Source organism: Rhododendron vialii, chromosome 8a, assembly GCF_030253575.1.
Source record: "Rhododendron vialii isolate Sample 1 chromosome 8a, ASM3025357v1".
NCBI classification, from domain to species: Eukaryota; Viridiplantae; Streptophyta; class Magnoliopsida; order Ericales; family Ericaceae; genus Rhododendron; species Rhododendron vialii.
The window spans coordinates 11,165,616-11,192,795 of record NC_080564.1 but is presented as its reverse complement, the minus strand read 5'-3'; the positions used below and the strand labels follow the sequence as shown (position 1 = coordinate 11,192,795).

Sequence of the window (27,180 nt, the reverse complement as noted above, 5' to 3'; positions counted from 1 at the left end):
TTTGGCAAGGGAATGATCATTTGATTGGTATTGGCATACAATGGGCTATGGCTATATCAGCATGTGAGTGCTTTGGTTGGTTTGAGTCTATGGAAGGGGATTGTTACAGTTTGTTTGGTGATTAGACAGTGAAGTTTTGGAGAGCACTGATTGGAAAGTTTAATGCATTATGGTATTGCTATTGTATGGGAAGTTGAGGAAAGAGAAAAAATGGTGTGGGTAAACTTATGTGATTAGAGTTGTTATCGTGCCTTTTAAAGTAAATATGGAGTATTACCGACATGATCATTAGTAGTTTTGGGGTTTTTAGTTTATTTGCTGCAAAAGGTTAAAACTGTTACTTTTGGAGATAATTTAGAGACGTGGTTTTGAAATGACGAGGGAATATTCTGTGGTGATAAGTTTTGGGTTAGTACATGGAGTTGGTCTTCAAGTTGCAAGTTGAATGTTAGGATCTTGAGGCGATGATGTGTATTATATGTTATTTTGGGAAGTGAGACTAGCGGCTAATTATTTTGATTATTAGTTTTGAAGACACCATTGAGTTTGGGTAAATTGATAAAGGCTGTAGATGTGTATAATGACCCTTGAAATTTTTGGATGATGCAGTGGAGTAAAATCTTGGTTGTACTTGAGCAATATTCAATGTTCTAAATGGCGCTTGGCGGTAGTCGGGTGTAGACCCAACTCCAAGCGCCAAGCCGCCTAGGTGGCGCCAAGAAATTCGGCGGATTTTTTTTTTTATCCAATCAAACTATATTCCATGTATCCATAATGCAAGTTCAAACCCAAATGAAATTAAGTAGTAGCAACTAGCGAATAAGTTGAATAAGACAATTAGTAGAAATAACCATAATGCAAAGTTTTATGTTCAAACTTCAAAGTACAAACCCAAATGAGATTAAGTAGTAGCAACTAGCAAATAAGTTGAATAAGACAATAAGTTGAAATAAACGAGATTGGAGATCCCTAATGTCAAGTTCAAAGTTCATCTCCTTCCTCTAACTCTTCTCCTCCATACCCCTCCAAAACTTGATCTCCATTGGACTCAAAGTCAATCTCCTCATTTCCCTCCTCTTTGGAGTCATCTTCCAATACAAAATCTTCTTCATGTAGCTCTCGGGGCTCACGTACTCCAACATTTCTACCACTTCTTCTAGGCATAAAGACTTCATCCACTCCCATAGTGGTGGCAAGTAACTCATATGTAAGTCCCGAACCCGGCCCTTTTAGTTTAATACTCTACATTTTTTGCCGCCAAAGGCCTCCAAAGACACCGCCGCCGCTGCCAAGGCCTCCAAGCCCGCCTAGGCGGCCACCAAACACTGCCAAACCTCCTTGGGAGCCAAATCAAACGCCAAGGGGTATTGGCATGGTGGCAGGGCACTTCCAAACGCCTAGGCGGCCGCCAGAACACTGGCAATATTATAGGTAGCCTTCTTGAACTTTGGTTGAGGTGATCAGATTAGATTGCATTTATTGACTAATTTTGCTCTTGCCACCACTGTTGAATATGTCAAATAGATATTAGATACGGGAGCCTTGTTTGTTACCTAAAATTTTAATCTGGATTTGATAATTTGTTGGACTTGTGAAGACTTATATGAGAATGGTTCAATGAAGCTGTTTGGACGGTATGGTCACCATAGGACTTGTGATACTTCGGTAAATATTAATATCTTTGAGGGTTAAAAAGTTGGATAGTAGAAGTTTGGATTTTTGAGGTTGTACAGATAATAGTATTCAATTGTAGATGTCGAATATTTAGAGCTTGGCTTACTTGATTTAGGCTGGAATTGTTTTGAATCTTTCCATGATTGCTAATTCTAACTTGAGTATTGATGGCTCGGTTAATTGTCTTCTCTATTATTTTCAGACAGTGTCACAGTCATTTTAGGTTTAGTTAAAATGTAATTTTAGAGATAATCTTGTCGATTTGTCGTTGGTTCGTAGTTGAGGATGGTAGTAAGATGTTCCCCCACCCCCCCACCCAAAAAAAAAAAAAAAAAAAAAAACCCACCTTTGGAGGACCCATATATTTTGGAAACTTGACTGTTATGGAGTTGGATGGGGAAAGAGACAATTTGATGGCTAGAAATGGAATATTCAACCTTGACGTATCACTTTAGTTTAAAAAAGAAGATGATTTTTGATTTTTTTTTTTTGATTGATGGAGCGTTACAAATACGGTCTGGCTAACGGGTGCTATAGTGCACCGTTTATACACCCTGACTTGTGACAGTAAAATCACTTTATGTCACCATCATGACTTGAGTGCTCTATATATTTGTTGCTATGCCAAATTTACCCTTTTCTTGTTTTTTCTTCCATGCGCACTTTTTTACGTACCCTTACTAAATTTAAACTTTTTATTTGCTTTTCCAAGTTTGCTTGTTTCTTGTTTATTTCCCGGTTTACTCCTAGCAAAAATGCTAGGAATATAATAATTTACATACAACACCAAAATACAAATTTTCACATATATGGGGCTTCCACGTGTATGTGAAAGATTGTGTTTGGTGTTGTGTTTGAATTGTTATATATGTAGTGTGTAGACCCCACATATAAGTAAAAGATTGTGTTTAGTGTTGTGTTTGAATTATTGTATATGTAGCACTTTTGTTACTCTGTTACTCGCACAAAATGCCTAATTAAACACCTGAAGCCTTAAATAAATCAACTCCTATGTGCATAATTACGTGAGAACTTGAACAAGGCAAAAAAGTCAACAACAATTTTTTTTTTCTTCTTAAAAGTGGTATTTGTAAAAGAAAAAAAATTTACTTTTCCGATTCGTCTCGTTGAGATGAATTAATTATCTATAAAAGTTTGACACAAAACTAGCTAACGTGAAAAAATTTAAATAAAGACAAAACGTGCAATTTTTCTAAAAGTGCAAAAAGTGTCAGTGGAGTAGGTTTGGATTGAAAAGTTAAGAACTTATTTTTTTGGTCTTTATTTGAATTTTTTTTTTACATTTGTTTGTTTTGCGTCAAATTTTTGTGACTTGTTAATTCGTATCGAAGAGAGGAATTGGAAAAGTAAAATTTTTTGATCGAAACTCATTATTTTTTGAATAAAGACAAAAAAATAAATAATTTTTTTTTACTTATTTTTGTCTTTAAATTATGAGTTCGATCAAATTTATACTTTTCCGATTCCTCTTACCGAGACAAATCAATAAATCACAAAAAGTTGATGCAAAACTAACCATTAAAAAAATAAGTTACTATTTGATTTTTAAAGTCAAATCCATGCTTAGAAGAAGAGTGGAGTTCATCTGAATGGTGAAAAGTTGGAGGGGAAATGGTGCCTGAGTGGAGGAACAGGGACCTGCCAATTGTTGTAGGAGTAGTTTAGAAGATTGAGGACAAACATGTAAAATCACCTAAAATTGCTTTTGTGATGTCATCGTGCAGTTCTTTGCATTGGGAAGACACATAAATCTGCCCAAAGGGGCCCACATATTCAACGCAATATAGCGCCATATAGCATTTGCCTTACAAATATACTTTTCGGCATTGATGATGTACTTAGTTTTATGGATTTAGTGTCTGTTTGAGTTAGTAGTTTTTTGTGATATCCATAAATGTTTGTTGCAACATATATTCGTTTGGTTGGTGGTTCTGAGTGCATTGAGTTTGCTCGACTTGAGTGTGGTAAACGTTTAGGGAGAAAACTAAGAATTGGATTTATGTATGTGATTTGGCACAGTCTTTTATTAGGTGTTCATTGGAAAAGAGGATGCACTATGGTTTGAAATATTAATTTGGAGTTTCGAGAATATGGTAGAATTGACTATGATGGTCTTATTCAAACATTTCATTCGTGTCTTATCACTTATGCTATGCTTTGATTACCTATTGAAAACTATGTTGGTGTGTAATGAAAAGGATTAATGAGATGAACCATTGCGATCGTGGATTTTTAGAAGACATGATGCCATTGCTAACAATAATCCTTTTGTTTGAATTGTTATATTGATGTCGGACTTTACGTATTGGTGGTCCACTTGGAACAAGATTAGATGCACTTGGATGTACTAATATCAAACATAATGAGGCAGGTTGGCAAATTTTTGGAGTTCTTGGATATTCGAGATGTTCAATCTTATGGAGGCATGATTATTTTCGGAGTTTCAAATAACTACTTACATATTTTTTTTAATCTTGATGTGAGTGATATGGAGTTGTAACGAGATTGGAACGGTTGCATGAATGTCAAGTTAGGGGTTGTAGTTGATTGGCTCATTAAGTCAACGCATTTTGTTGCTATTAAGATGACATATACATTGGATTGTTTGGCGCGGATGTATGTTAGGGAGATTGTTAGACTCCATGGTGCACCTGTATCAATTGTATCAAATTGTGATTCCCGTTTTGTACCTAAATTTTGGGGCATATTGTGATTCCCATTTTGTATCTAAATTTTGGGGAGCCTTACAGGTAGACTCGCTCACTTTTTAGCTCAGCTTAACACCTGCAAATTGATGGTCTAAGAGGTTTATATAGAGTTTGGAGGATTTAACATGTACCTTGGGGGGAAAAGGAAAATGGGATGATTAGTTTATGTTAATGGAATTTGCATACAATAATAGTTATCATTCGAGTTTGGGAGTTGCTCCATACGTGGCTTTGTATGGGCGGAAGTGTAAATCCCCCATATGTTGGTGAGGTAGGAGAAAGGCAAATTTTGGCACCTAACTTGGTAGAGGACGTGAGTCACAAGATTACCCATGTTTGGGAAAGACTTGTAACGATTCGTAGTAGACAGAAAAGTTATACGGATTTTCGTAGAAGGGTATTTGGAGTTTGCAATAGGAGATATGGTGTTTCTTAAGGTGTTTCCATGGAAAGGAATTACTCGGTTTGGCAAAAAGGGAAAGTTGAGTCCTCTCTATATTGGGCTGTTCGAGGTTTTGGAAAAGATTGGTGAGGTGGCTTATCGGTTGGCGTTGTCACCTAGTTTGGCTATAGTTCATGATGTATTTCATGTGTCGATGTTGAAGAGGTATGTGCATAGTCCGTCTCATGTTATTGATTTCATGTTCAGGATGATTTAACCTATCATGAGCAACCCGTTGAGATTCTTGATACGAAGGAGAAGGTGCTTTGTAATAAAACTATTCTATTGGTTAAAGTGTTGTGGCGCAATCACGTGGTTGAAGAAGCCACATGGGAGCGTGATGAGGAGATGCGCGAGAAGTACCCGCGTTTGTATGCATGAGGTTAGCCGTTAGTAAGTAATTTCAAGGACGAAATTTATTTTAATGGGGGAAGGATGTTACAGCCTAGCATTTATTTATATTGTCATTTATTATTTGGGTGTTATGGTTGGGTCCCAACTAATTATTGTGCGTGCTATGAGTATTGTTGACACGATTGTAATCTTTGGAGTAAGATATTGATTTTGGGTAAAATAGTGGTACTTGATGGTAATTCTATAAATTTGTCTTAGGTTGGATTGGATTATAAATAATTTTGTTTTTCAACTTATCCATCTAAATTCTAATTAACTACTTAGCTATAATTTTGGGTGCAACGTGAGTAGTGGTTGATTTTTGAGGAGACAGATATTTATAACGTTAATAGGGTTTTGATTTGAGAGAGAGAGAGAGAGAGAGAGAGAGAGAGAGAGAGAGAGGTTTTCGAGGTGTTCTCCACGCTCGTGCTCTCGGTCTACTGGGTATGTACTGATACTATTTGTGTATGTTTCCATTACTTTAGATTTGTACCAGTTAGAGAGGAACAAGTAGTTGGGTTGCACGGTATATTTTTGGTATTTAATTTACTTGGAGCAGTTTGTGTGCGATGGTGTGCAGTGTGGTGTGTGTTGGAGATGATTGGTGTGATGTGGGTATGGGATCGAGTATCAGGATTTGTGCATAGTGGTGTGTGTGTGAGAGAGAGAGAGAGAGAGAGAGAGAGAGAGAGAGATAGAGAGTTTGGGGAGTCATAACTATGAATTGATTTGGAGAATCGGAGAGAGATTTTTGGATTTGGAATTGGCTGTGCATGTGTTCATGCCAAGTGTTGTGCACGTAAATATCTTTGGTAGGGTGATTGGGCATTGGATGGGAATAGAGTTCTTTAAGTGAGTATTTTTGGTGGCTATTGTTGGTATACTTAATTAGGTTTTGGCTAGAGTTGGGCAATTTATTAGTATTTGGTGTTCCTAGTTATCGAGTCAGTGCTAAACTTGAATATTTAGTTATTTTTCGTATCCTCTATTTTTTGTTCGGGAAAATTTCAAAATACCCCCCAACCTTTACACCAAAATTCAATTAGACTCCCAACCTTTTAAAAACTTCAATTTTACTCCCAACGTTATCTTCCGTTAATCAAAATGCCCCCTTCCGTCCGAATGACTAACGGATTTCGTTAAAAGCTCCGTTAAATAGTGTCCCGATCGAATTTTGATGATCCGAGCTGCTCAATGTGTTCAAAACGTGATTTTAAGGGAACTCGCGTGAAATCAGCAAAAAAAATGACCGGAAAGGGCTTTATTTGAATAATTTTTTATTGGATAGTTCAATAACTTTTAGATGAAGCCCTTCCCAATCATTTTTTTTGTTGATTTCTCGCGGGTACCCTTAAAATTACGTTTAGATCATATTGAGCGGTTCGGATCATCGAAATTCGATTGGGAAAGGGGAGGTGCGGATCGATCCGAATTTTGTTCAAGTCTGGACGTCCGGATTTTGCTTGGGTCTGCACCTCCCCTTTTCCGATCGAATTTCGATAATCCGAGTCGTTCAATGTGATTAGAACGTGATTTTAAGGGTACCCATGAGAAATCAACAAAAAAAATGATCGGAAAGGGCTTCATTTGAACAGTTTTTTATTGAACTATTCAACAAAAAACTATTAAGATGAAGCCCTTTCCGGTCATTTTTTTTTTGCTGATTTCTCGCGGGTACCTTGAAAATCACGTTTTGAACACATTGAGCTACTCGGATTATCGAAATTCGATTGGGACGCTATTTAACGGAGCTTTTAACGAAATCCTTTAGTCATTCGGACGGAAGGGGGCGTTTTGATTAATGGAAGATAACGTTGGGAGTAAAATTGAAGTTTTTAAAAGGTTGAGAGTCTAATTGAATTTTGGTGTAAAGGTTGGGAGGTATTTTGGAATTTTCCCTTTTTTGTTCAGGTTAGCCTCCTTTTGATTTGCTTGGTTGTATTGCCTTTTGGACTCAGGTGAGTGGTTAAGCATGTTATGTACTTTCGAACTTCACCGTGTTCCTTAAATTATTGTTTTGGAAAATTTATGATTGAAATTGGAAACACATAATTGTTTATGTTAAATTGGCATGCAGTATCAGTGAAACCATTTACTGTTCGATTAGTCTTTTGGTGAGGACTCTGCAGATATTATTGGGAACATATTTTGGAAGTCGAGGGAAATTAACATTCTGTGTGCGGGTGACTCTAGCCAATAGGGAAGAGACTGGGTTAGGCTGGTGACCCTAATTCTCAACGGTTGTCATTGACCGGATCGTCCTTCAGGGAAAAATTCTGCCTACTCGTGGTGACTCTAAGTTTCAATATTGGATCCCATTTTGAGACATTTATTCACTGGCGCTTGGTACTATTTGGTATTGGTTGTGGCTCCGCATTGTTGTTGGATACCGTGTGGTAATCACCATTGAGATCATTATTGGTTGAATTATGTGGGATTGATTAATTATTTACTTGTACACCGCATATGCCAAATTATGTTAACATGGTAAATTGTTTTGATCCCTGTTTAGAACTGTATTCTAATATACTTGCTTTGCCATTCACTGAGTTTGTCAGCTGACAAATTTTTATCCAACTTCTTTTTCAGGCAAGTTGGGGAGCTAGGTAAGGTCTTTGGCGGTAGCTTGGGGATTTATTGTGTTGATGATGCATTTTAGAGTTAGGATTCTTAATTTGCTTCTACACTTTGTAAAACCTTTTTGGTAAAGGTAATTAAGTCTAGTTATTGTTGGTGGTAAAATGTTATTGTTTGGTTCATGGGATAGTTGTTCCTCATGCTTATGTTTGAGGCATATTTGGCTTTGGATTTGATTAATAACGAAAACTGGTCATTTGAATTTTGATAACGTTATTGTTTTTAGGCTTCGTGTCCTATGAGTTAGCCTTGTGGTTCATGGCCGGTCACTTCTCATTTTGGGGTGTGACACAGTGTCATTTAGGATGTTGTAGATGTTGCGGTGTCTTTCGAGTAAAATGTATTGGTTGCCTGAGATTTAAGACGCCATTTGGTTGGAGGCCATGCCAACACGTGAAGGGGTAAGAAGGGTAGCACAAATGGCCACAACTCCAACACAAGGCCAAGATCTTATTTAATCAAACTTTGAACAGTTCAACAAACAAGCTCTTATTTATAGCACTAAAATTCTAACAGAAAAGAGTTTAGAATCAACATCTTTCTCCCGTGACTAGGGCATCTACATTCCGCATCAGAGTCTTCAAGCTAGCTTTTACACCTTCTTAGCCCAGAAGGCATGATCACTTAAGGTCTTTAGCCGAGGCTTATAAGCTGGAAACAGACAGATCCAACCATTTCCACCCCAAATTGGTGGCCTTCAGTCTGCTGCCCAGGGGAGATGGTCTAACCAACTTATCCTCAATATAGGAAAACCTAAAACTTGCCAGGTACACAACCAAGTTAACTGATGTTTACGATGGCAACATGGTAGTTTGACATGCAAAAGGGAAAAACTCTTTGCTAAACAATAAATTTAAACCATTGAAACGGGTAGCTTACAAATTTTGTACCCAAATGCATTGCACTTTGTTGCTTTTTTGCCTTTTGAGCTAGCTTGAGCCTCACAGGGCCTAACTATTATCTGCTAAGGGCTGTTTTTTCATGAATCAAATCACTATATGTCTGAAAATTTAGATTTTGATGAAGAAGGAATCTTTTTCTGCAATGAATTAGTTGTTTTCGTTCTAGAACCAAGCACTATATCATTTACTTTGAGAAGTAGCTAATTCTGAAAGTGTACGTTGTTTTTTTGGACACACAAGCAGCATTTGTTTATTTTGTTTGTTGGTAGTAGTGGTACATTTCTTACTTGGGCCTCTCAATGTCCAACAAAGCCTTGTATGACAACTACCCGAGTTCAGGTATCCTCCAGTATCTGCTGCTTAAATATTTTGTTGCTTCTTATTAATATGTCATTTAGTGGAAGTAATGCATTTAGTGGAAGTAATGCTATGGAACAAGCACTATTTCATGCATGCCTGACTTCTTTTCTACCAAAGATGGCTTCTTTCTCCTGCTTTTGATGTTCACAATGTTTTGCATTGCAAGAGATCCTAGAATTGTGTTATTTTTTGCATGATTGAGTTCAAGGGTTATGCTAAAGAGCAAGTTAATGCCGTCACTGATTTGCAAGACTTTGTTTTGAATTTTGACCATTGTAGAGTTTGCTCGATGAATTGGTTATTTTAATCTGAAATTTTTTTTTTTTTGATCCACTATTTTAATCTGATTTGATCCATGTTTTTCCTGAAGTTGCTCACTTTTCCCCCTTCAAGATTATTGTGCAAGGAAAGTGAGTTATTGGAATTTTTCAAGCACTCTGAAAGTCTCTTTCATTTCTTTTCTTGAGGTCATGGAGAAGGAAGCATTGAGGCTTCTAAGTTGGCTTGCCTAGCTTGCACTCGAAATAATTTTGACTCCCTTATTGCCTGCAACAACGATGGATAAGGTGCTGGAAAAAGCTAATATGGATTTTGAGAGTGAATCTCATCAGGAGTGTCAAGATATTCTTGATTCTGTTGACCATTCAAATAACTTTGAAGACTTGAAGGGGGGATCCTCTTCTGCTGATCATATTACTTTCAACAACCACCTTCATGGTAGAAAACAATTCCCCAAGTGGATGGGTCCGCTGATGATCAAATCTCAATTCCTACTGCTGGTAAGTCATTGAAAGTTGAAATGAGAAATGAAAATTGAGCGTTTTCCGCAAGACAATGAACGGGAAGAAATTGGCTCAAGCTTTAGCCATAAGAGCAAGAAAAGAAACCCATTATGGGGCTCTTTACCCTTTTCCTTGACTCAAAAGGTTAATGATGACCTCGAACCTTTTAGTAGATGCTGCACAGAAACTGTAGAAGGTAAGTTTACAGGTTCTGGATCTGGAAATCAAGCGGACAGAGATGTTTATGACACGCAGGATGGAAGTAAACTAGTTGGATGCTCTGTGTGTGACTTGATGAGGAGAAAACAAAGGGTCAGAAAGGCTTCTTTGGAGGAGGAACAACACTACCCAAAACCCTTAGATCACACGATACGGAATTATGGGCAGGATGAGAGGCCTCAGGAGTTTGCCAACTCTGAACTTTCTCCAAGAATGGAAATAACCAGAGCTCGTGATGTTAGACATTGCTATCACATTGATGACATTACCACTCAAGCATGTGGTGGTTCTACAGAAATTACCACCTCATTTCGTAGTAATCCATCAGAGTTTTTTAATTCTGCAAATCAAAATTCGGGTATTTCTGTAGCCTGTTGTGAGAATGATAGTATGGGAGACTCGGAATGTATTGATTTTAAGGAACGCATAACTTCTGAGGCATGTGTTGCACAACCAGATTTGTGTGTTCAGATGCAGATTTTTGATAATGATGACAAACTATGTGATAATGAGAGGTTGAAGCTAGGAGACAGTACTGGTACAAGTAGTTTGTCTTCTGCTTCTTTCCAAAAGGAAATTTTAGGTGTAGATGATTGTGAATATAAGAATGCCCAGGATGGAAAAACCTTGATACCCAAGCTATCTAAAACGCCATCTACAAACGTTGGGGTCATGGAGCCTGCATCTGACTCAAACCATTTTACAGTTTGAGTATCGTGGTGGAGGACAGCATGGAAAAGCTACTGACTTATCTGTGCCTATCAGTTCGGTTTCCTCTACTATTGACTTTGGAACCAATCCAATGCAACTCATTGGCATGACCTTCATAGGTAACCCCCCATGGTGGACCTTAATTTTATCCAACGCATTTTGCTTGAGGGAGGGGGAAGTTACGGAGGAATATCAGGTTCCCTGCTTTATCTTTATGTCATTTTTCTACCGCTTTTATCTTATGTTTCAGCAATATCCATATAATCTTCTTATAGTAGTTGAAACAGCTATGTCCGTCCAACCTGAAATCCCACTCACTACACGTGGACATCAATAAACATGATGCCTGAATGTGGAGGGTTATAATGATGCTGTCTTTGATTGTTTCTAACATCTCGCTGGAATTCGAAGTCAAGAAACTTACCTTTTTGGCTACTGGTGTAAGATACGAAGCTTCAATGATAGTATCTAGGGGATTGGTTTTTAAGAACACTCAATCATCTGAATCTGTGTTGCTCCAAAAGAAAAAAGGTCTTCTGCTTGTCTATTTTAACTTTATTAGTAACAGATGGGTCTTGTTCTACTTCCTAATTTCTCAATCTTTTTTTTTTTGTTATATTTTACTTGTAGTTGTATACTATGAAAATTCATTTATTCCTTAGTTGTTGAGGTTGTGGATTCGACCCAAATCAACACAACACAATTGAATGAAACATAATCAAGCAAAAACACTCAAAGAAAGCACGACACAAAGATTTGCACGGTTTCCCAATTGGGTACACGTACATCCACGGCTCACACCAACTTTTCACTATGTATCGAACGAAGAGGAGAGCATAGGATACACCAGCTGCTGCATATATATCCTAAGGTTTCACGTCACCAATGACCGTAATACCCTTGTTTTGGTGGAACCTAGTCAGAATTCGTGAAGCGGCAAACCAAACCGAATCATACTTCACAAACCCAATAGAAGTGTGTTAGCTATAAAAGAGGAGAAAGCTAATCGTAGCCAGCAGTTGGTTATTAGCCTCGATGGGTGGGAGAAAAGTCCTTTGGAATGTACGGAAGGAAAGTGCTTTTGTTATAAGTTAAGTGCCTTGAAACTCTACATATCTTTTCTTTACATTTGTTCATTAGGCGGGTAGAAAAACTGACTGATGTCAAGAAAAAAGCCACAAGGGAAATGTTCGACTTTGCCATATTTTCTTGGCATTTTCCTGGATTAACAACCCCCTATTGGACTGTCTTTAGCATGGCCAAAAGGAAAAGGGCATGTAACCAGAAATATGGCTGTGAAGAGATGATTTTATCGTTGATTTCTCCGGCTACCATGGTGCTGGAATGAACTCTTGTTTTGTTGAGATCATCTCGCTAATTTCAGCGTACAAGATTTCCTGTATCTACTTTGTTTAGATGAACTACTAAAATGGTTGTAGGTAAAATAATATGATTCGTATTTTATCTTCTGATTTGAACCAATCTTGCTGCACATCGGTATCAATTGCTGTCGAAGCTTATACGATAGAGAATCTTGAACAGTTAGTAATTACACTAACTATGTTAGTCAAAGTGTCTGATACCTAACAAGTGTGTAGTTTTTTCATGCTTGTTGGTAGACTGTCCTGTCTTCTTTGTTCTTTTGTCGTTACATCCTCCGAATAAAGAATCCTAAAGCCCTTGTTTGTGGGCTCTACGGGAAAATATAGTAATTTTTCCTTCATCCTTTTTGTTACTTTCAGTACTGTACACTCTGGGACTCCTTTTTAAGATTGAGAATGTGATCTCTGCGGAAGATTGCACAAGAAGTTGCTTTCCTCCCACTGTTTTTGTCACCTGTGACTTTATGAAGGCACCTTTGTATGGTTGAGAACAATGCATTCAAAAATTTGGCAACATCAATGCAACCTATGGAGAGAGAGAAATTGGATTGAAGAGGATGATTGGTTAATATAGCAAACACCTTACTCCATTCTTGATGTGATCAGTTCACGAGATAAAAGTGTTGTATCATTACAACCTACAACTATACTAGGTGTCCGCGACTGAGGGTGGTGTGAACTGATCACATGTGTAATGTTGTTACTATAGATGGAGATCTCAGGGCATATAGGATGATTTTGTTTACTCAACAGATGAAAGGGTGCAGGGTTTGTCGACGAAGAACCAGTTACCAAAGTAAGGTTTGATATAAAAAAAAAACCCAGCCTGCAGGATTTTCTGAGAAATGTGTGTAAGGGTTTGGGTTGCAGCCAAGTTTTGGATTCATGGTGAAATTGAAGGTAAAAGAAGATAGAGGAACAGTTGGCTTATCAGAACTTTACATTGGAAGGTTCAGGACTCACTTGTCAAAAAAAATATTAATAAAGGAACTGTTAAAACTGAATTGTTGGCTAGTTTGGTTCTGTGAACAGTATCCCAAGATAGGTAGTTTTCCTTTGGCAATAGATTTTGGTTGTGAGGGTATGTTATTAAATATTTCGATATACATAGACCTCGGGAAGTGTGTGTTAGAAGGGGAAGGAAAGGAGACACACTTTCCACTTGTTTGATTTACCAAGAAGGGAGGGAAGGGAGGATTGTGTCTCCTTCCCTGTGTTTGGTTTACCAATAATTGTGGAAGGAAAGAGACACTCTTTCAACTTGTTTGATAGAGTGACCATAATTGTCAAAAGACCATAACTACTACCATGAGCATTTTCCGTAAGACCAAAACTATTTTTAACAGTTGTGTGACATGGTAGCCTTTGTGTAAGGTTTCTGACTCCTATCTAGTTGTCTAGCTATAAGGTATTTATTACATTAACTGGCTACCGTAACATGTCAGTTCCAAAGAGATGAAAAGGTCATCTGACTCATTTTAGAATAATCGAAGAGAAAACAAAGTCAAATAAGAAGTCGATACGCAACTGGCTACCATCTCTTACCCTCGCGAAGGACAATTGTCAATATTTCCTCTTTTTCATTACATGGAGAACAGATAAACACTATGGCACAATCCCTTCTCAAATGGGTAGTTCATAGTACCCTGTCTTACAATCTTTTGGTCACTTTCGATTGTACTTGAAAGCTCCCGACTTAGCCTGCAAATGTTACTCCATGGCGTAACTGAAATTCTGAGAAGAGCAAGGCCTTGCTTGTATTCAAGATGGTAGCCGTGTCTTCTTTCTCTTGCCTTTTGGAACCTTCTACCTTGATACATACTCGCGTTCTGGTCCTTCGTCCTTTGTGCTTTGGCATTAACGTTTTTAAATTTTTAGTTTTCGTGTTAGTTGATAGGCCGAAACAAGGAAATACATCTCTATTGCTAGCGCATCCAACAGATACATTAATGTACTGATCCGCTCAAGAACTTTTGTTGAACCTTACTATTCCCCCGAATTATGTTGCTATAGCAATTTTATTACAGCATTCTTATTTGTTGTGTAGCGGATAAAAATTTATAAAAGGGCAAGAAGATTGGTGGGAAATTGTCAATGTTGTTTAGGTGGCTGGTCTCTTTGCCCAGCATGAAATTTGTAACTTTTGCATTGATATGTGGTGCTGCTTTTTTTACTGTAAACTGTTTCAAAAACATTAATCAGTAGGGTGCTTTGATTTTTATTAGAAGGCCATATTTGGTGTCACGGTTTGTTCAACTCGAAAGAGTTTATGATGGCATTGATGCACTCACAGTGCATCATGCTGAGTTTGATTCCATCTTTAAGGCACTTTCGCTTTTATAGGGTTGTCGCCAATAAACTCCTTGTGTGAAGCAGTAAGGTGGGCTTTGTTGGATGAGAGGTAGTGAAAGTTGTTACAAGAAGCTTCAAATGAACAGTAACAAACCTCTATAATGGTCTTTGTTGAAAAGCACTTTTTTTGAAGCCACTGCATCACTAAACAGGATATTGGTGTCGGCATTGTAGTCTATGTAGCATGGACATGGATATAGATACGGACACAAACACGGCACACGGCAATTTTAAAAAAATGGGGATACAGACACGGCGGGGGACACGCCACGTGTGTAAATAAATAAATAAATAAATATATGTACATATATATAAAAAAATAATTATGAACCATTGTATATGAATAATTTCACAAATTGGATAAATTTTTTCCGAAGGGAAAATTATAGTTTAACCCAAATGTTTTGAATAATTTCATATTAACCCCCAAAAATTTAAAAAATATTACATTTTGACCCCTAGCCGTGTCCCCTATAAAAAAATAATAAAAATTATTGGACACACCACGTGGCGTGTCCAATACTTGTCCCCGCGTGTCCCCGTGTCCAATACGTGGACACGGCACCCTTTTGGAGTGTCGGTGCTACATATTTGTAGTCTCTTCTTTCTGTGTTTATAACTGACAATGTTTATTTGTCATACAACGGCAGTTCAGAGAAATCTTGGAGACGAATTTCTTCCTTTTTTTGAGAGGAATTGCTTGAAAGATGGAGAGGTGCAGAAGAAGGGCTCAACAAATAAGGACTTAGATCCTCAAACGCATCGTGGGTGTGCCTACCCACTATCAAAATGATGGCTCTTACTTGTACATGTTTACACCTGTGGTTTTCACCCCTGTCTGCAGATAGTGTTTTCAGATGGCTATCGCACGTTGACTCAGGTATTCTCTCAAACTAGTGAATAAGCTTGTCATTCATTTTATTCTTGCATTTTTCAACTAATTGGTAGTTTGATAGTAGGTGATTCAGGACAAAACTCTAATGCTGCCGCTATGGAGCCATCATCCCCAAAAGGTAAAGTTTTTCCTTTCTTTGAGTGGAAAGAAAAACTCCTTAGATTTTTCCTGACTTCCAAAGTATCCTATCAGGCTCCTCTAGCAGTCAGATCGGTTCACAAGGTTCTTGGGTAGAGAGCTGCGGGAAGTGTGTTCCAGAACCCGGCTCGGTATCTGTCAAGTCTCTTATTCTGGGTAAACTAAAACAACAAATCCGCAGAGATCTCAATGCTGAGATGAATCGACAGGAAAACAAACCCATGGAGATCTCAATGGAGTATATCTTAGTGAAAGCGATTCTACGAAAGGAAAAGAATGCTCTGATTGCTTGCTGGATATGTCTCAGATTTCTGGCCCAGATGGGAAATCAAAGCCAACTCCTGTAAGCCAAATTGGATTCCGTGATCCAGCAAGTTTTGGTGGGGGTCAGCAGCTAACATTGTTGAGTGTAGAGGTACTTGAAAAAAGCTTCTTCCTATTGCCATTGTGTTTGTGCTCTAATAAAGTGCAGTATAATATATCTTGAATCAAACGATAATGAGATACTCTGGAAGTCAGTTTACGTTGTCTTTTCATTTGTCACACACCTTTCAGACTTACTGAGATATTTAAGTTGCTAAAAAGGCCTTCTGACATAATATTTACTCTGTTTGCTTGTCTCTTCTTTAGTAACTTCTTATCATCGGCTTGAAATTTTGTTAGAGTTAGATGTTTTTTGTTTGATAAGAACTAGCTTTGCTTTCTTGCATTTGAGGTAACTAGATTTTGAGCTTTCAATGGGTTGCAATTCTGGTTTTCAGGTTCAAGCAGAATCTAGAGGAGAGTTACGACCCGACCCTCGTTTTGATGCCATTAATGTCATAGTTCTTGCTTTTCAATATTAGTTGATTTTTTTTTCTTCAGAAAAGACAAAAACACCAACATTAGACCAAACTCAGACTTAACATCTTTTAGTCAACAGAGAAACTGGAGCTTTATGTGCAATGAAAGAAGTTGAATTGTTTTTTGACGATCCGAAATCTGCAGAGGGTATAAAGCAACTGGAGCTGGTTGTATTTCCATTGGTTATTTAATTTTGGTATCTTGGTATATTATGTTATGTACTCCAGGCATGTCAAACATTTGTCTCAAGATATGTGAATGTATTTAGAATCTTTGATTAATATTCTGCAATGATCCTAGTTTAGTTAATTAAAGGACTAATTGGACTCATTAAAGGACTAATTAGTTCATTAAAAGACTAGTTGGACTCAATGGGTGGGATTTGGATAGTTTAAGGACGAAATGGGTGGTTTTGGTAGTTTATGGATGAAGTAGAAAAATGGGTAATAGTTTGAGGGATAAAAACATAAAAAACTCTTGCTAGAAATTGCATTCTAAGCATTAGGGCATGATGGTTGTTATTTGATTGTAAAAATTGAGAGTTTTCTCATTATTGTGTGTTCGTAGAGGGATCTAGTTCATACTTGTTCATAATTGTCCTTGCTGCGTGTTCTTTTTTTTCAACACGCCTCCCTACATCAGAAAATGACTGCATGTGTTCAGTCTCATGGCTTTATATACAAGGATTTTCTGATTAGACATTTTGCTGGTTAAATTTTGCTGTACCATATGTTTTTGGCTTGAATGGAGCTCATGCTTGCTTCCCTTTAGCATTTCATCATCTGTTCTGGCTGTAGATCGAGATTTACATTCCAAATAAGATATGTGATGTCTGATAGTAAACAGAGAAACAGAGACGGAAAATACTAATGTTATTTCTGAATGAATTACAATGAGGTGAGTACACCTTTAAATAGAGTAAAGCTGTGCCTAAGAAAGGAAGATTACAAGATTTGATTACGATATGATTACCCTACGATTACGCTATGATATGATTACGATATGATTATGCTATGATTTGATTACGATACATGTCCTAAAATAGCATATTACAAGAAGATACAGAATATATATTCAAGATACAAAATATATATTCACACCCCCTCTCAAACTCAAGGTGCGAGGGCAGAGAGCATCGAGAGTTTGTCAAGGAGAAAGCAGAAACGAGCAGCGGTATGGGTCTTCGTGAAGAAATCAGCCAGCTACAATGTGGAGGAGACGAAGGGTAAAGCAATGGTGCCAGACTGAAGATGCTGACGTATGAAATGACAATCAATCTCAATGTGCTTCGTGCGCTCATGGAAGACTGAGTTGTGGGCAAGCTGAATAGCACTCTTATTGTCGCAGTAAAGAGTAGAAGTAGTAACAGAGACCTCCATATCGGAAATAAGCCAGCAAAGCCAGACGATTTCAAAGGTAGCATGGGCCATGGCACGATATTCAGCTTCCGCGGTGGAGCGAGCAACAACAGATTGCTTTTTGCTTTTCCAGGAGATAAGAGAATCGCCTAGAAAAACATAGAGGCCAGAGGTAGACTTGCGGTCATTGACATCACCTGCCCAGTCAGCATAAGCATAAGCATGGAGGGTTAAGCTTGATGTAGAAGAAATCAGAAGGCACTGGTGAAGGGTACCACGAAGATAACGGAGAATACGTAAGAGGGCAGCCCAATGCGTAGACTGAGGAGCAGAGACAAACTGACTAACAATGTGAACTGCATAAGAAATATCTGGCCGAGTAACAGTAAGATAAACCAAGCAGCCCACCAATTCGCGATATTCTGTAGGATTCTCAAGGGGGACACCATCAGAGGTAGAGAACTTGGTATGAAGTTCAAGGGGAGTATCAACAGTCTTCGTATCCGTGAGACAAGCACGGTGAAGAATATCAGTAACATACTTGGACTGTCCTAAAAGATACCCCTGAGGAGAGGAAGCAACTTCAATACCAAGGAAATAGCGTAGCGGGCCCAAGTCTTTCATTTTGAACTCACGGAAGAGATGACTTTTAACTTCAACAATAGTAGTAGAATCAGACTCAGTGATGATCATGTCATCAACATAAAGTAAGAGAAGTACCAGGCCATGAGAGGTGCGACAGAGAAATAGAGCAGAGTCGTGCATGCTAGGCCTGAAGTCAATCTGAAGAACAACATCCTGGAAGCGTGAATACCAAGCGTGAGGGGACTGTTTCAAGCCATAGAGAGCACGACGCAAGCGACAAACCATACCGGAAGGATGAGAGAAGCCAGGAGGAGGCCGCATATAAACCTCTTCGGAGAGATTGCCATTGAGAAAAGCATTCTTTACATCCAACTGAGAAAGAGGCCACCGGTGTACTGTGATCAAGGTGCGAACAGTGGTCATTTTGGCAACGGGGGCAAAAGTCTCCTCATAATCAATCCCATACTCCTGAGAAAACCTTTTAGCAACTAAGCGGGCTTTATACCGTTCTAAAGAACCATCAGAATGAGTCTTAACCTTGTAGACCCATTTGCAACCAATTAGATTCTTACCATTCGGAAGTGAAACCAACTCTTAAGTCTGATTGTGAGCAAGAGCAGTAAGTTCAGCTTGCATGGCATCCACCCAATTGGGATTATTGCAAACTTCTTTATAGGACCTAGGCTCAAAATAAGAGTGAATGCGGGAAAGGAAGGATTGATAAGAGGATGAGAAACAGGTATTAGTAAAGCCATATTTTACCGGTGGTTGACGATTGTCGCGGACGGGATACCGGCGGGCAGGCGGATCAGGATCGGCAGAGGCAGATTGGGGAGCAGCTGTAGCAGTTGGACGATGGGTGTAGACCTGGGTGATCGGAGCATGAAGAGGTGATGCTGAGGGAGCTGTAGAAATATCAGATACCTGAAGAGTGGAGGTGTACTCTTCTGGAGGCACATCCATATCCATAGGAAAGGGGTCAATATGGATCAAGTCTTCTTTGGCTACTGGAGCAGTGCGAGGTGGAAGAGTAAAATAGGGAAGACGCTCTAAGAAGACAACGTGCCTTGAAACATAAAGCTTTTTGGTAACAGGATCATAACACCGATACCCTTTTTGATTAATGCCATACCCAGAAAAAACACCTAAGACACAGCGGGTGCTGAGCTTAGTGCGGTCTTTCTTGGGGAGGAGAACAAAACAGGTAGAACCAAACACTCGAAGAAGAGAGTAATTAGGAACCTGACCATAAAGCCGCTCATAAGGAGAGCTACCAAAGAGAAGACGGGTGGGCATCCGATTCAAGAGATAGGTTGCAGTGAGAACAACTTCTCCCCAGTAACAGGATGGGATGGAGGAAGACAAGAGTAGAGACCGAGCAGTATTAAGAAGGTGACGATGTTTTCTTTCAGCTCTACCATTTTGGGCAGAAGTCTCAGTGCAAGACGATTGGTGGATAGTCCTAAGCGAATCTAGGAATTTATGAAACTCTGAGTGTGAATATTTCCCACCCAAGTCAGACCGAAGAATTTTAACCGATGTAGAAAACTGATGGCATGGAAATTCTTATAAATCGTAAAGAACTCAGATTTGTGTGTCATTAAGTAAACCCAAGTATACCGACTAAAATCATCCACAAAAGAGACATAATAGACAAAACCACCTTTAGTAGCAACCGGAGAAGGGCCCCATAAATCAGTGTGAACAAGCTGAAAAGGCGAAGTAGAAATAGAGGTACTTTTATTAAAAAGTAAAGCTGACATTTTTGCAAACTTATAACCACTGCATTCTGAAATATTACTAACTGAAATATGACCCAAATGACCTGACTTAACTAAAAGTTTTAGACGTTCACTAGACAGATGTCCTAATCTAGAATGCCAAAGATAAAACAGAGATGACTTATGATCTAAACAAAAAGATGACGCAGCAGTGGAAGAAGGTTTTATTGGGAGATGCAAGTGCTCCAAAAGATAGAGATCACCAACCGTACGGCCTACCCCAATCTGCATTTTGGAATTCCGATCCTGCACAACACAACTAGAGGACGAGAAAACAACATCAAAACCAGAGTCGGATAATTGGCTGATTGAAAGTAGGCTCAAAGACAACTGAGGAACATAAAAGACATTAGAAAATAGACAGTGAAAGTGCAGTAGAAGATAGAATGGAACCAATAGAAGCAACATGCATGGGAGAACCATTGGCTGTGGCAATACTAATAGGAAAAGCAGGTGGCACACAATTACTAAGAATAGACATATCAGGAGTCATATGATGAGAAGAGCGAGAATCAAAGATCCAAGTGGTGGGTTGGATACCTGAGGTGGGAAAACCACGCAAACCTAAGTGAGTGGTAGTCATGGCTGAAGCTTGGGGGGAACCCCCTCGAATGGCTTCCATGTAAGCCTGAAACTGCTGAAATTGCTCATAATCAAACTCTGGAGGTGCACTACTGGAGGCCGGTGCTGCCAAGGTTGCAGAAGGGTGAGAATGTTGTTGTGGTGCCCGAGACTGATGCGGGGCGTGAGGACCAGTCGACTGAGTAACATTTCATTCCTTTGACTTGGGACGGTTAGGGCGTTGATGCTTCCAATGACCCTTTTGATGGCAATAGTTACACTCATCTCCATGAATTTAAGGCCTTAGCTTGGCCGCAAATTGGACAGGATGAGATACTGGAGTGGGTGAGTGATGTGTCGGATATTGGCCAGATGGAGCAGCAAAGACAGACTGTGAGGGAGGTGCAAGATTAGCCACTTTGAACCGGGTTTCCTCAGCGATAAGCTCATGAACAGCACCATCTACTGAGGGCAATGGAGACCGATGCAAGATAGCCCCATGAAGAGGCTCAAATTGAGTCCGAAGGGCCATGAGAAACTGAACAAGTCGTAGCTCCTCACGAAATCTAACATAACTATCAAGTAGTTGCAAATCTGAAGGTTTCATGAGAGCTAACTGATCCCAATAAGTAGTCATTTCGTTATAAAATTCTTGAATCGATTTATTGTTTTGGGTGGTATTTCGGATGGACATTTCAAGCTCATATCGTTTAGCAAAATTTGATTCAAGATATAGAGCTTGTAGATAATCCCAAACTTTCTTTGCTGTGTTATATTTCGAAAATTTCATGCCAATATTTGGTTCTACGAAGTTGTGAAACCAAGTCAAAATCTGTGCATTCCATGTGTTCCATTTTCCCAAGGCAGTGGCATACCCTGGGTCTTTTGGATCAGAAGGAGGTAGCCTAGAACCGTCTACGTATCCTCACATTTCTTTACCAATAACAAAATTTTTCATCACATGAGCCCAGTAGGAGTAGTTGTTACTAGTCAAACAAACACTAATAGCCTGATTTTTATCGCCAGACATGATGCTAACAGAGAAATGCAGTAAAAAAAAAAAAAACAGAATACCAGAGTACCAATCTGCCTTAGACTGGTTCGTCGGAGCTGTAACAGAGGTCGCCGGAGCTACTGCAGTGCCGGCAAGTGCTGCTGGATGTTGTCGGAGTGTGGGTAGGTCACCGACGGTTGGAGAGGGATGGGTGTCGACTGCTGTGGGTATTTCTTGTAATTTGGGTTGCTGAATAACAGAGAGAGAGGGAACGATAGTAGCTGAAAGAGGGAGAGAGATCTGAGGATAGACGACTGATTGGAAAGCAGGTTAGGGTTTCGGAACCCGCTTTGATACCATGATAGTAAACAGAGAAACAGAGACGGAAAATATTAATGTTATTTATGAATGAATTACAATGAGGTGAGTACACCTTTAAATAGAGTAAAGCTATGCCTAAGAAAGGAAGATTACAAGATTTGATTACATTATGATTACCCTATGATTACGCTATGATATGATTACGATATGATTATGCTATGATTTGATTACGATACATATCCTAAAATAGCATATTACAAGAAGATACAGAATATATATTCAGGATACAGAATATATATTCGCAATGTCGTGCTCATACCTACTACGATGTTACTCTTCATCGGCACCAGCTTTTTATATTTATCCGTTATTTTTCTGTTTGTTCTGATGTGACTTCCTATTTGTTCAGGAAATTAAAGTTCTCAGCAATTTACAGCATCCAAACATAGTGCAATATTACGGTAGTGAAGTAGTAAGTAACTTTCCTGTTGCACAATGCAATGTCCTGTTTAAGCTCAGCATTTGTCTGCTTTGATACTCTTGGTCACTTAATAAGTACTCAATGCCTACACAGGATGGAGACCAGTTATGCATATATCTGGAATACGTTCATCCTGGATCAATTAATAAATGTATATCCATGATCATTGTGGAAAAATGCGTGAATCTGTTGTGCGGAGTTTTACTCGGCATATTCTCTGTGGTTTGGCTTACTTGCATAGCACAGGAACAATACACAGGTTAGTAATGGTTTTGCCTTTGGCCATGTGATTAATCTAATGCTAAGTAACCTCACTCACCAATCGGGGTGGCCTCAGAATTTTCGATCAGCGATGACAAAACCATAAAGAAATTTATTATATACAAAGTTTTATATAAACTGATAAGATTTTTGGGGGGTGAAAAGTAATTGGGCCTAATTTGTTTTGCATTGTCGAGCTATGTTCATCTACTTGCTCAAAAATTTATGTGAATTTCCATTTGCTTTGACTACCTATGAATATTTTTGTGCCGAAAAAAGTAAAGAAAAATCAAATTAAATGTAAAAAAAATAATACATTTTTTGAGTCCAGGGGGTTCGCTTGAACCCCCTCAAACACTAGTGCTGCCACCTCTGCTCACCAAATTAATGTACCATTCAAGCATGTGGGCTGTATTCACATTTTCATCTCTGGTTGAATTCTACTTTGTGTAATGCCAATGTAATCTACAAATCTGTATTGCATCCATCTTGAGAGCTAGTGTCATGTTGTTTTGATATCTTCTTTCTGGCATGCCAAATCTGACAGTGTTTTGATTTATAGGGACGTCAAATGTGCTAATTTACTTGTTGATGCATCTGGGGTAGTCAAGCTTGCTGACTTTGGGATGGCTAAACATGCAAGTTACAAAATTTTCAAATATCTTGTTTTATGGAACACGAAGCAACTCCCGATTGTAGAAAGTAGGAGAGTAGGTCCAGCTATGCACGTAAATACAATAATACTCTAGAATCTTCTCAACTGCTTCACCATGAACTACTACTAATTATATGCTAGTGAACTATTGAATAATATATCCCCATCCGGCTATCCGCGAAATTCTCAACACTGCTTGATGAGTTAATTGATACCTAATAGACAATATAGACGCTGTAGAACTTATACCATTGGATGCAGTTTCAGATGGGATATCAGTTGTGAATGCTGTGGAGTTGTGGTCTGCGCGTACAGAAATAAATAGAGAAAGAAAGCGAGACAATGCCATCACATATCGTCTACATAATAGATTCTTGGCACTTGGGAGTGCAGTCATGTCACTTCCTAGAAAAGTTTTTTTTTTTAACTCTCTAATGTTACCTTGAACCTGAATACTTTATGATGCTTACTGTTTGATTGCCTACTATATCTGGAGGAGTTTTGATTGTTTTTCCAATTCGGGAATTAAAAGAAAAGATCAATCCTGGGTCTGTATTTACATAATATCAATGTTAGAGGGGAATGTCCACTTATTAGTAAGTGATACCTTTTTCAGCCTTCCTATTATTGGTGTCATTGTAATTGTCCTCTTTCCGGAAGGACGATTTGAGCCTGTGACTCCCCTTGTGTTGAAATATCTTTACCAGACCAGGATTGACAGCTGTAGTGAACTGCGACCACTTATTAATAGTAACGGGCAGAATGAGCCTCTAAACTTGTTTAAACACCTCATTAGCAGTTTGTACAAACGAGCTGATCAAAGCTAAACATGGCTGCACATTTTATTTTATTTTTTTCATGGTGGGTATCTTGTGGTTATAGTTGTGGGCATTCACCTAGTGTGTTTGTTTTGGTCGAATGCTTTTCAAATTTGGGCGTTACAATTTTTCGTATTATGCAGCTTGCTGGTCCAGCAGCTAACCTTTCCTTAAAAGGTAGTCCTTACTGGATGGCTCCTGAGGTATTTTCTTGCTCCAATATCAGTTTCGAGAGTTAAGAGCACAGCTGCTGTCTTTCCATACTTACACTGTGGTCTTTCCTCCAGCTTTTACAGTCCGCGATGCAGAAAGATGCTAGTTCTGATCTTGCTCTAGCAGTTGATATTTGGAGCTTGGGTTGTACGATTATTGAAATGCTGAATGGGAAATCTCCTTGGAGTGAGTATGAAGCAGTAAGCACTTAACATTGTTTAGCATCTGTATGTTATTTGGAATGTAGGAAATCGATGAGGTTTCAAAAATGGTGACTACGTAGGTAAAATTGTTGTGGTTGGCTTTTTGTTAACTTGACATACGTTTCTCACATGTTTCATCTAAAATTCCCTTTGTACATTTGTGAAATCCCACGTGTGTTCCAAAGTCCCACATCGGGGAGTTGGAAATAAGAAAAGTTATATATAAGGGATTTTGTCCAGCTACTGTATAACTTGAGGTTAACTTTTTGAGCCATGTGGTTAGGCGAATGGTTAGATGGTTAGCAGGTCAGTTGAGGCAGGTAGTTACAACATTGTCATTGTACTGTGGACAGCTCTGTTGTCCAGATTGCTGGAGAAAAATCCAGTCTTTGCTAAGATGTGCAGTATTTTTCTCCAATTACAAGGTTTCTTTCCTGGTGTAATGTTAGAAGCATGATATAGATTTTTATCTCTAGGATATCCTTTTCTATCTGAGGTTGGATGAAAAACACTTCATGTATTTTAATCGACTTAAGTATTCTATCTAGACGCTAGGAGTGCTTAATTGCTTATATTCAACATTGTTGTCCGCCTTTGTCAAGAATCAAGATTATTCGTCTACCTTTGATTTTGCTTTCCTATCTCATTTTTTTATTTGAGTCACTTGACTCACTTCATGTAGACTACTTCATGTCGCCAACATATTTATAATCTTTCATGGATATATGTCTTCTTATGGCTAGTAATATGCATTGAAGAAGCAAAGATTGAATCTTTTACTGTCCCACTTTGTACATTTACTGTTATTTTGAAGTTTGGCTGGCCTGAGATCCAATTTCTAACCCGTGCATGTAACTCCAAGTTGTTTGTGCTTCTAATGGAGTCAAATGTAAATGGCAGTAAATGTTTTTGATTCATTTAATAGAAGTGCATGGCTTTAATGCAGGCTGCAGCCATGTTCAAAGTTTTGAGAGAGACCCCACCCATACCTGAGATATTGTCGCCTGAAGGGAAGGATTTCTTGCGTTGTTGCCTTTGTTGAAATCCAGCGGAGAGACCATTGGCGATCAAGTTATTAGAACATCCATTCTTGAGTACCTCACAGCTGGACGTGCTACCTTGCACTCAAGGGTTTAATGGCGTGAGTTTGGTGGTAAACTTTGACTAGGAATGCATCCTGTTTTCTCTTAGGCTGTATTTGGAGTAAGAATTTGGGCAAGGAAGAGGAAATACAAAATATAAAGGATCTAACAGCACACAATGGTTAAATCCTCCAAGTTTTCTATTTTCCTTTTTCTACCTAAATTCTTGACATAAGTACCTGTATAGCCTTAAATCAAGTTGTTAATACTAGATCCATACACAGCCTTAATTCTATGTGAATTGTACCATAACAACTGTGTTTTTTATACAGAATAAAGCAGAATCTTCGAGACAGTCTCGCAATTATGAGCTTGAACATTTGCTGCTGTCTCAGAATATACATACAACAAGAGAAGGAAAACTAGCAAACAGGTGTGAGTTTCTTTTGCTTTACCTCTTCCCCATTGCTCACACGGTCACCACCACACACTTAAGTGCATTCTCAAACGTAGTGTTTCTTTCCTCTTGCATGACTGCCGGGCTCCAGCTTCACCCGCTGTTCTTTTTCTCCAGTGAGAACAGACAACCTTACGGCAAAACTTGCGACTTAACAGTTGGCTCCTGTCATTCCCCTAGGTCTTTTCTCGAGAACTGTAGACACCCCAATTTGGAAATCCCGGACACCTTTTAAGTCCCCAATGATGATAAACAAAGCATGATTTAAACCTTTGGATTCATCTAAACCTTTGGGAGCACTACCTTCCGAAAACTGTAGACTAGTGGCCGATAAGCTCCCCAATAATGAAAACGTGCCTTGAAAGCTTCAAACAATGCTCTTTGTACCCAAAGGAGTGAGGAAACACCTTAGAACTAGGTATGAGAGTGCCAAGTGACACTTAGAATGAGTGAGTACGTGTTTTGGCCATCGTGGCACCAACGGTCTTCGATTTAGTCTGCTTTCAGCCCATTTTTCATAAATCAAACTTCCTTATTTTTATGGTTGGAGTCCACCATCTTCTAGTACATTCAAAACCCTCTTTGTCGATATATAATAAGCCTTAATCCGATTTGAAATGAGAGAGATACAAGGATTTTGCCTAAACGACTTCTTTTTCGACCACCTTAGGGTAAAATCGTCATATCTTTTGATATACAAAATATTTTTAATCCAAACCACATGGTTTAGAAAGTAGACTCAACAAGCTTTCCAACGGTCCAAAGAACACCCAAATCCAAGTTCAGGAGTGTCGGGGGCGGCCTCGCGAAGTTTGGCCTGTTGAGCAGTCAGCCTAAGTGCCGTACGGTAGACATATAAGTGCCGTACAGCAGTCAAACTTCTCCACCGCCTTGTTGACCCAACAAACCGCCATAATAAAGTGCCCTAGTGCCGCACGGTGGAACCCT

The 27,180-nt window shown here is 38.8% G+C and overlaps 1 protein-coding gene and 1 pseudogene across 6 annotated transcripts in view; both read left to right on the top strand.

Annotated features, from left to right (window-relative positions):
- LOC131336600 (uncharacterized) overlaps positions 1-16,220 on the top strand; it is a 25,522-nt gene extending 9,302 nt beyond the window's left edge. For 4 of the 6 annotated variants that reach the window (XM_058372504.1, XM_058372502.1, XM_058372500.1 and 1 more), the window contains 4 exons: positions 9,608-11,048; positions 15,237-15,466; positions 15,543-15,599; positions 15,674-15,817. In XM_058372504.1, the coding sequence (XP_058228487.1) occupies positions 9,947-10,852 (906 nt within the window). In that variant the 5' untranslated portion in view covers positions 9,608-9,946 and the 3' untranslated portion in view covers positions 10,853-11,048; positions 15,237-15,466; positions 15,543-15,599; positions 15,674-15,817. Of the gene's footprint in view, positions 1-9,607; positions 11,049-15,236; positions 15,467-15,542; positions 15,600-15,673 lie in introns of all 6 variants that reach the window. The other 2 variants (XM_058372501.1, XM_058372505.1) reach the window with 2 other exon arrangements.
- LOC131336601 (mitogen-activated protein kinase kinase kinase 5-like) lies at positions 15,897-27,180 on the top strand (annotated as a pseudogene).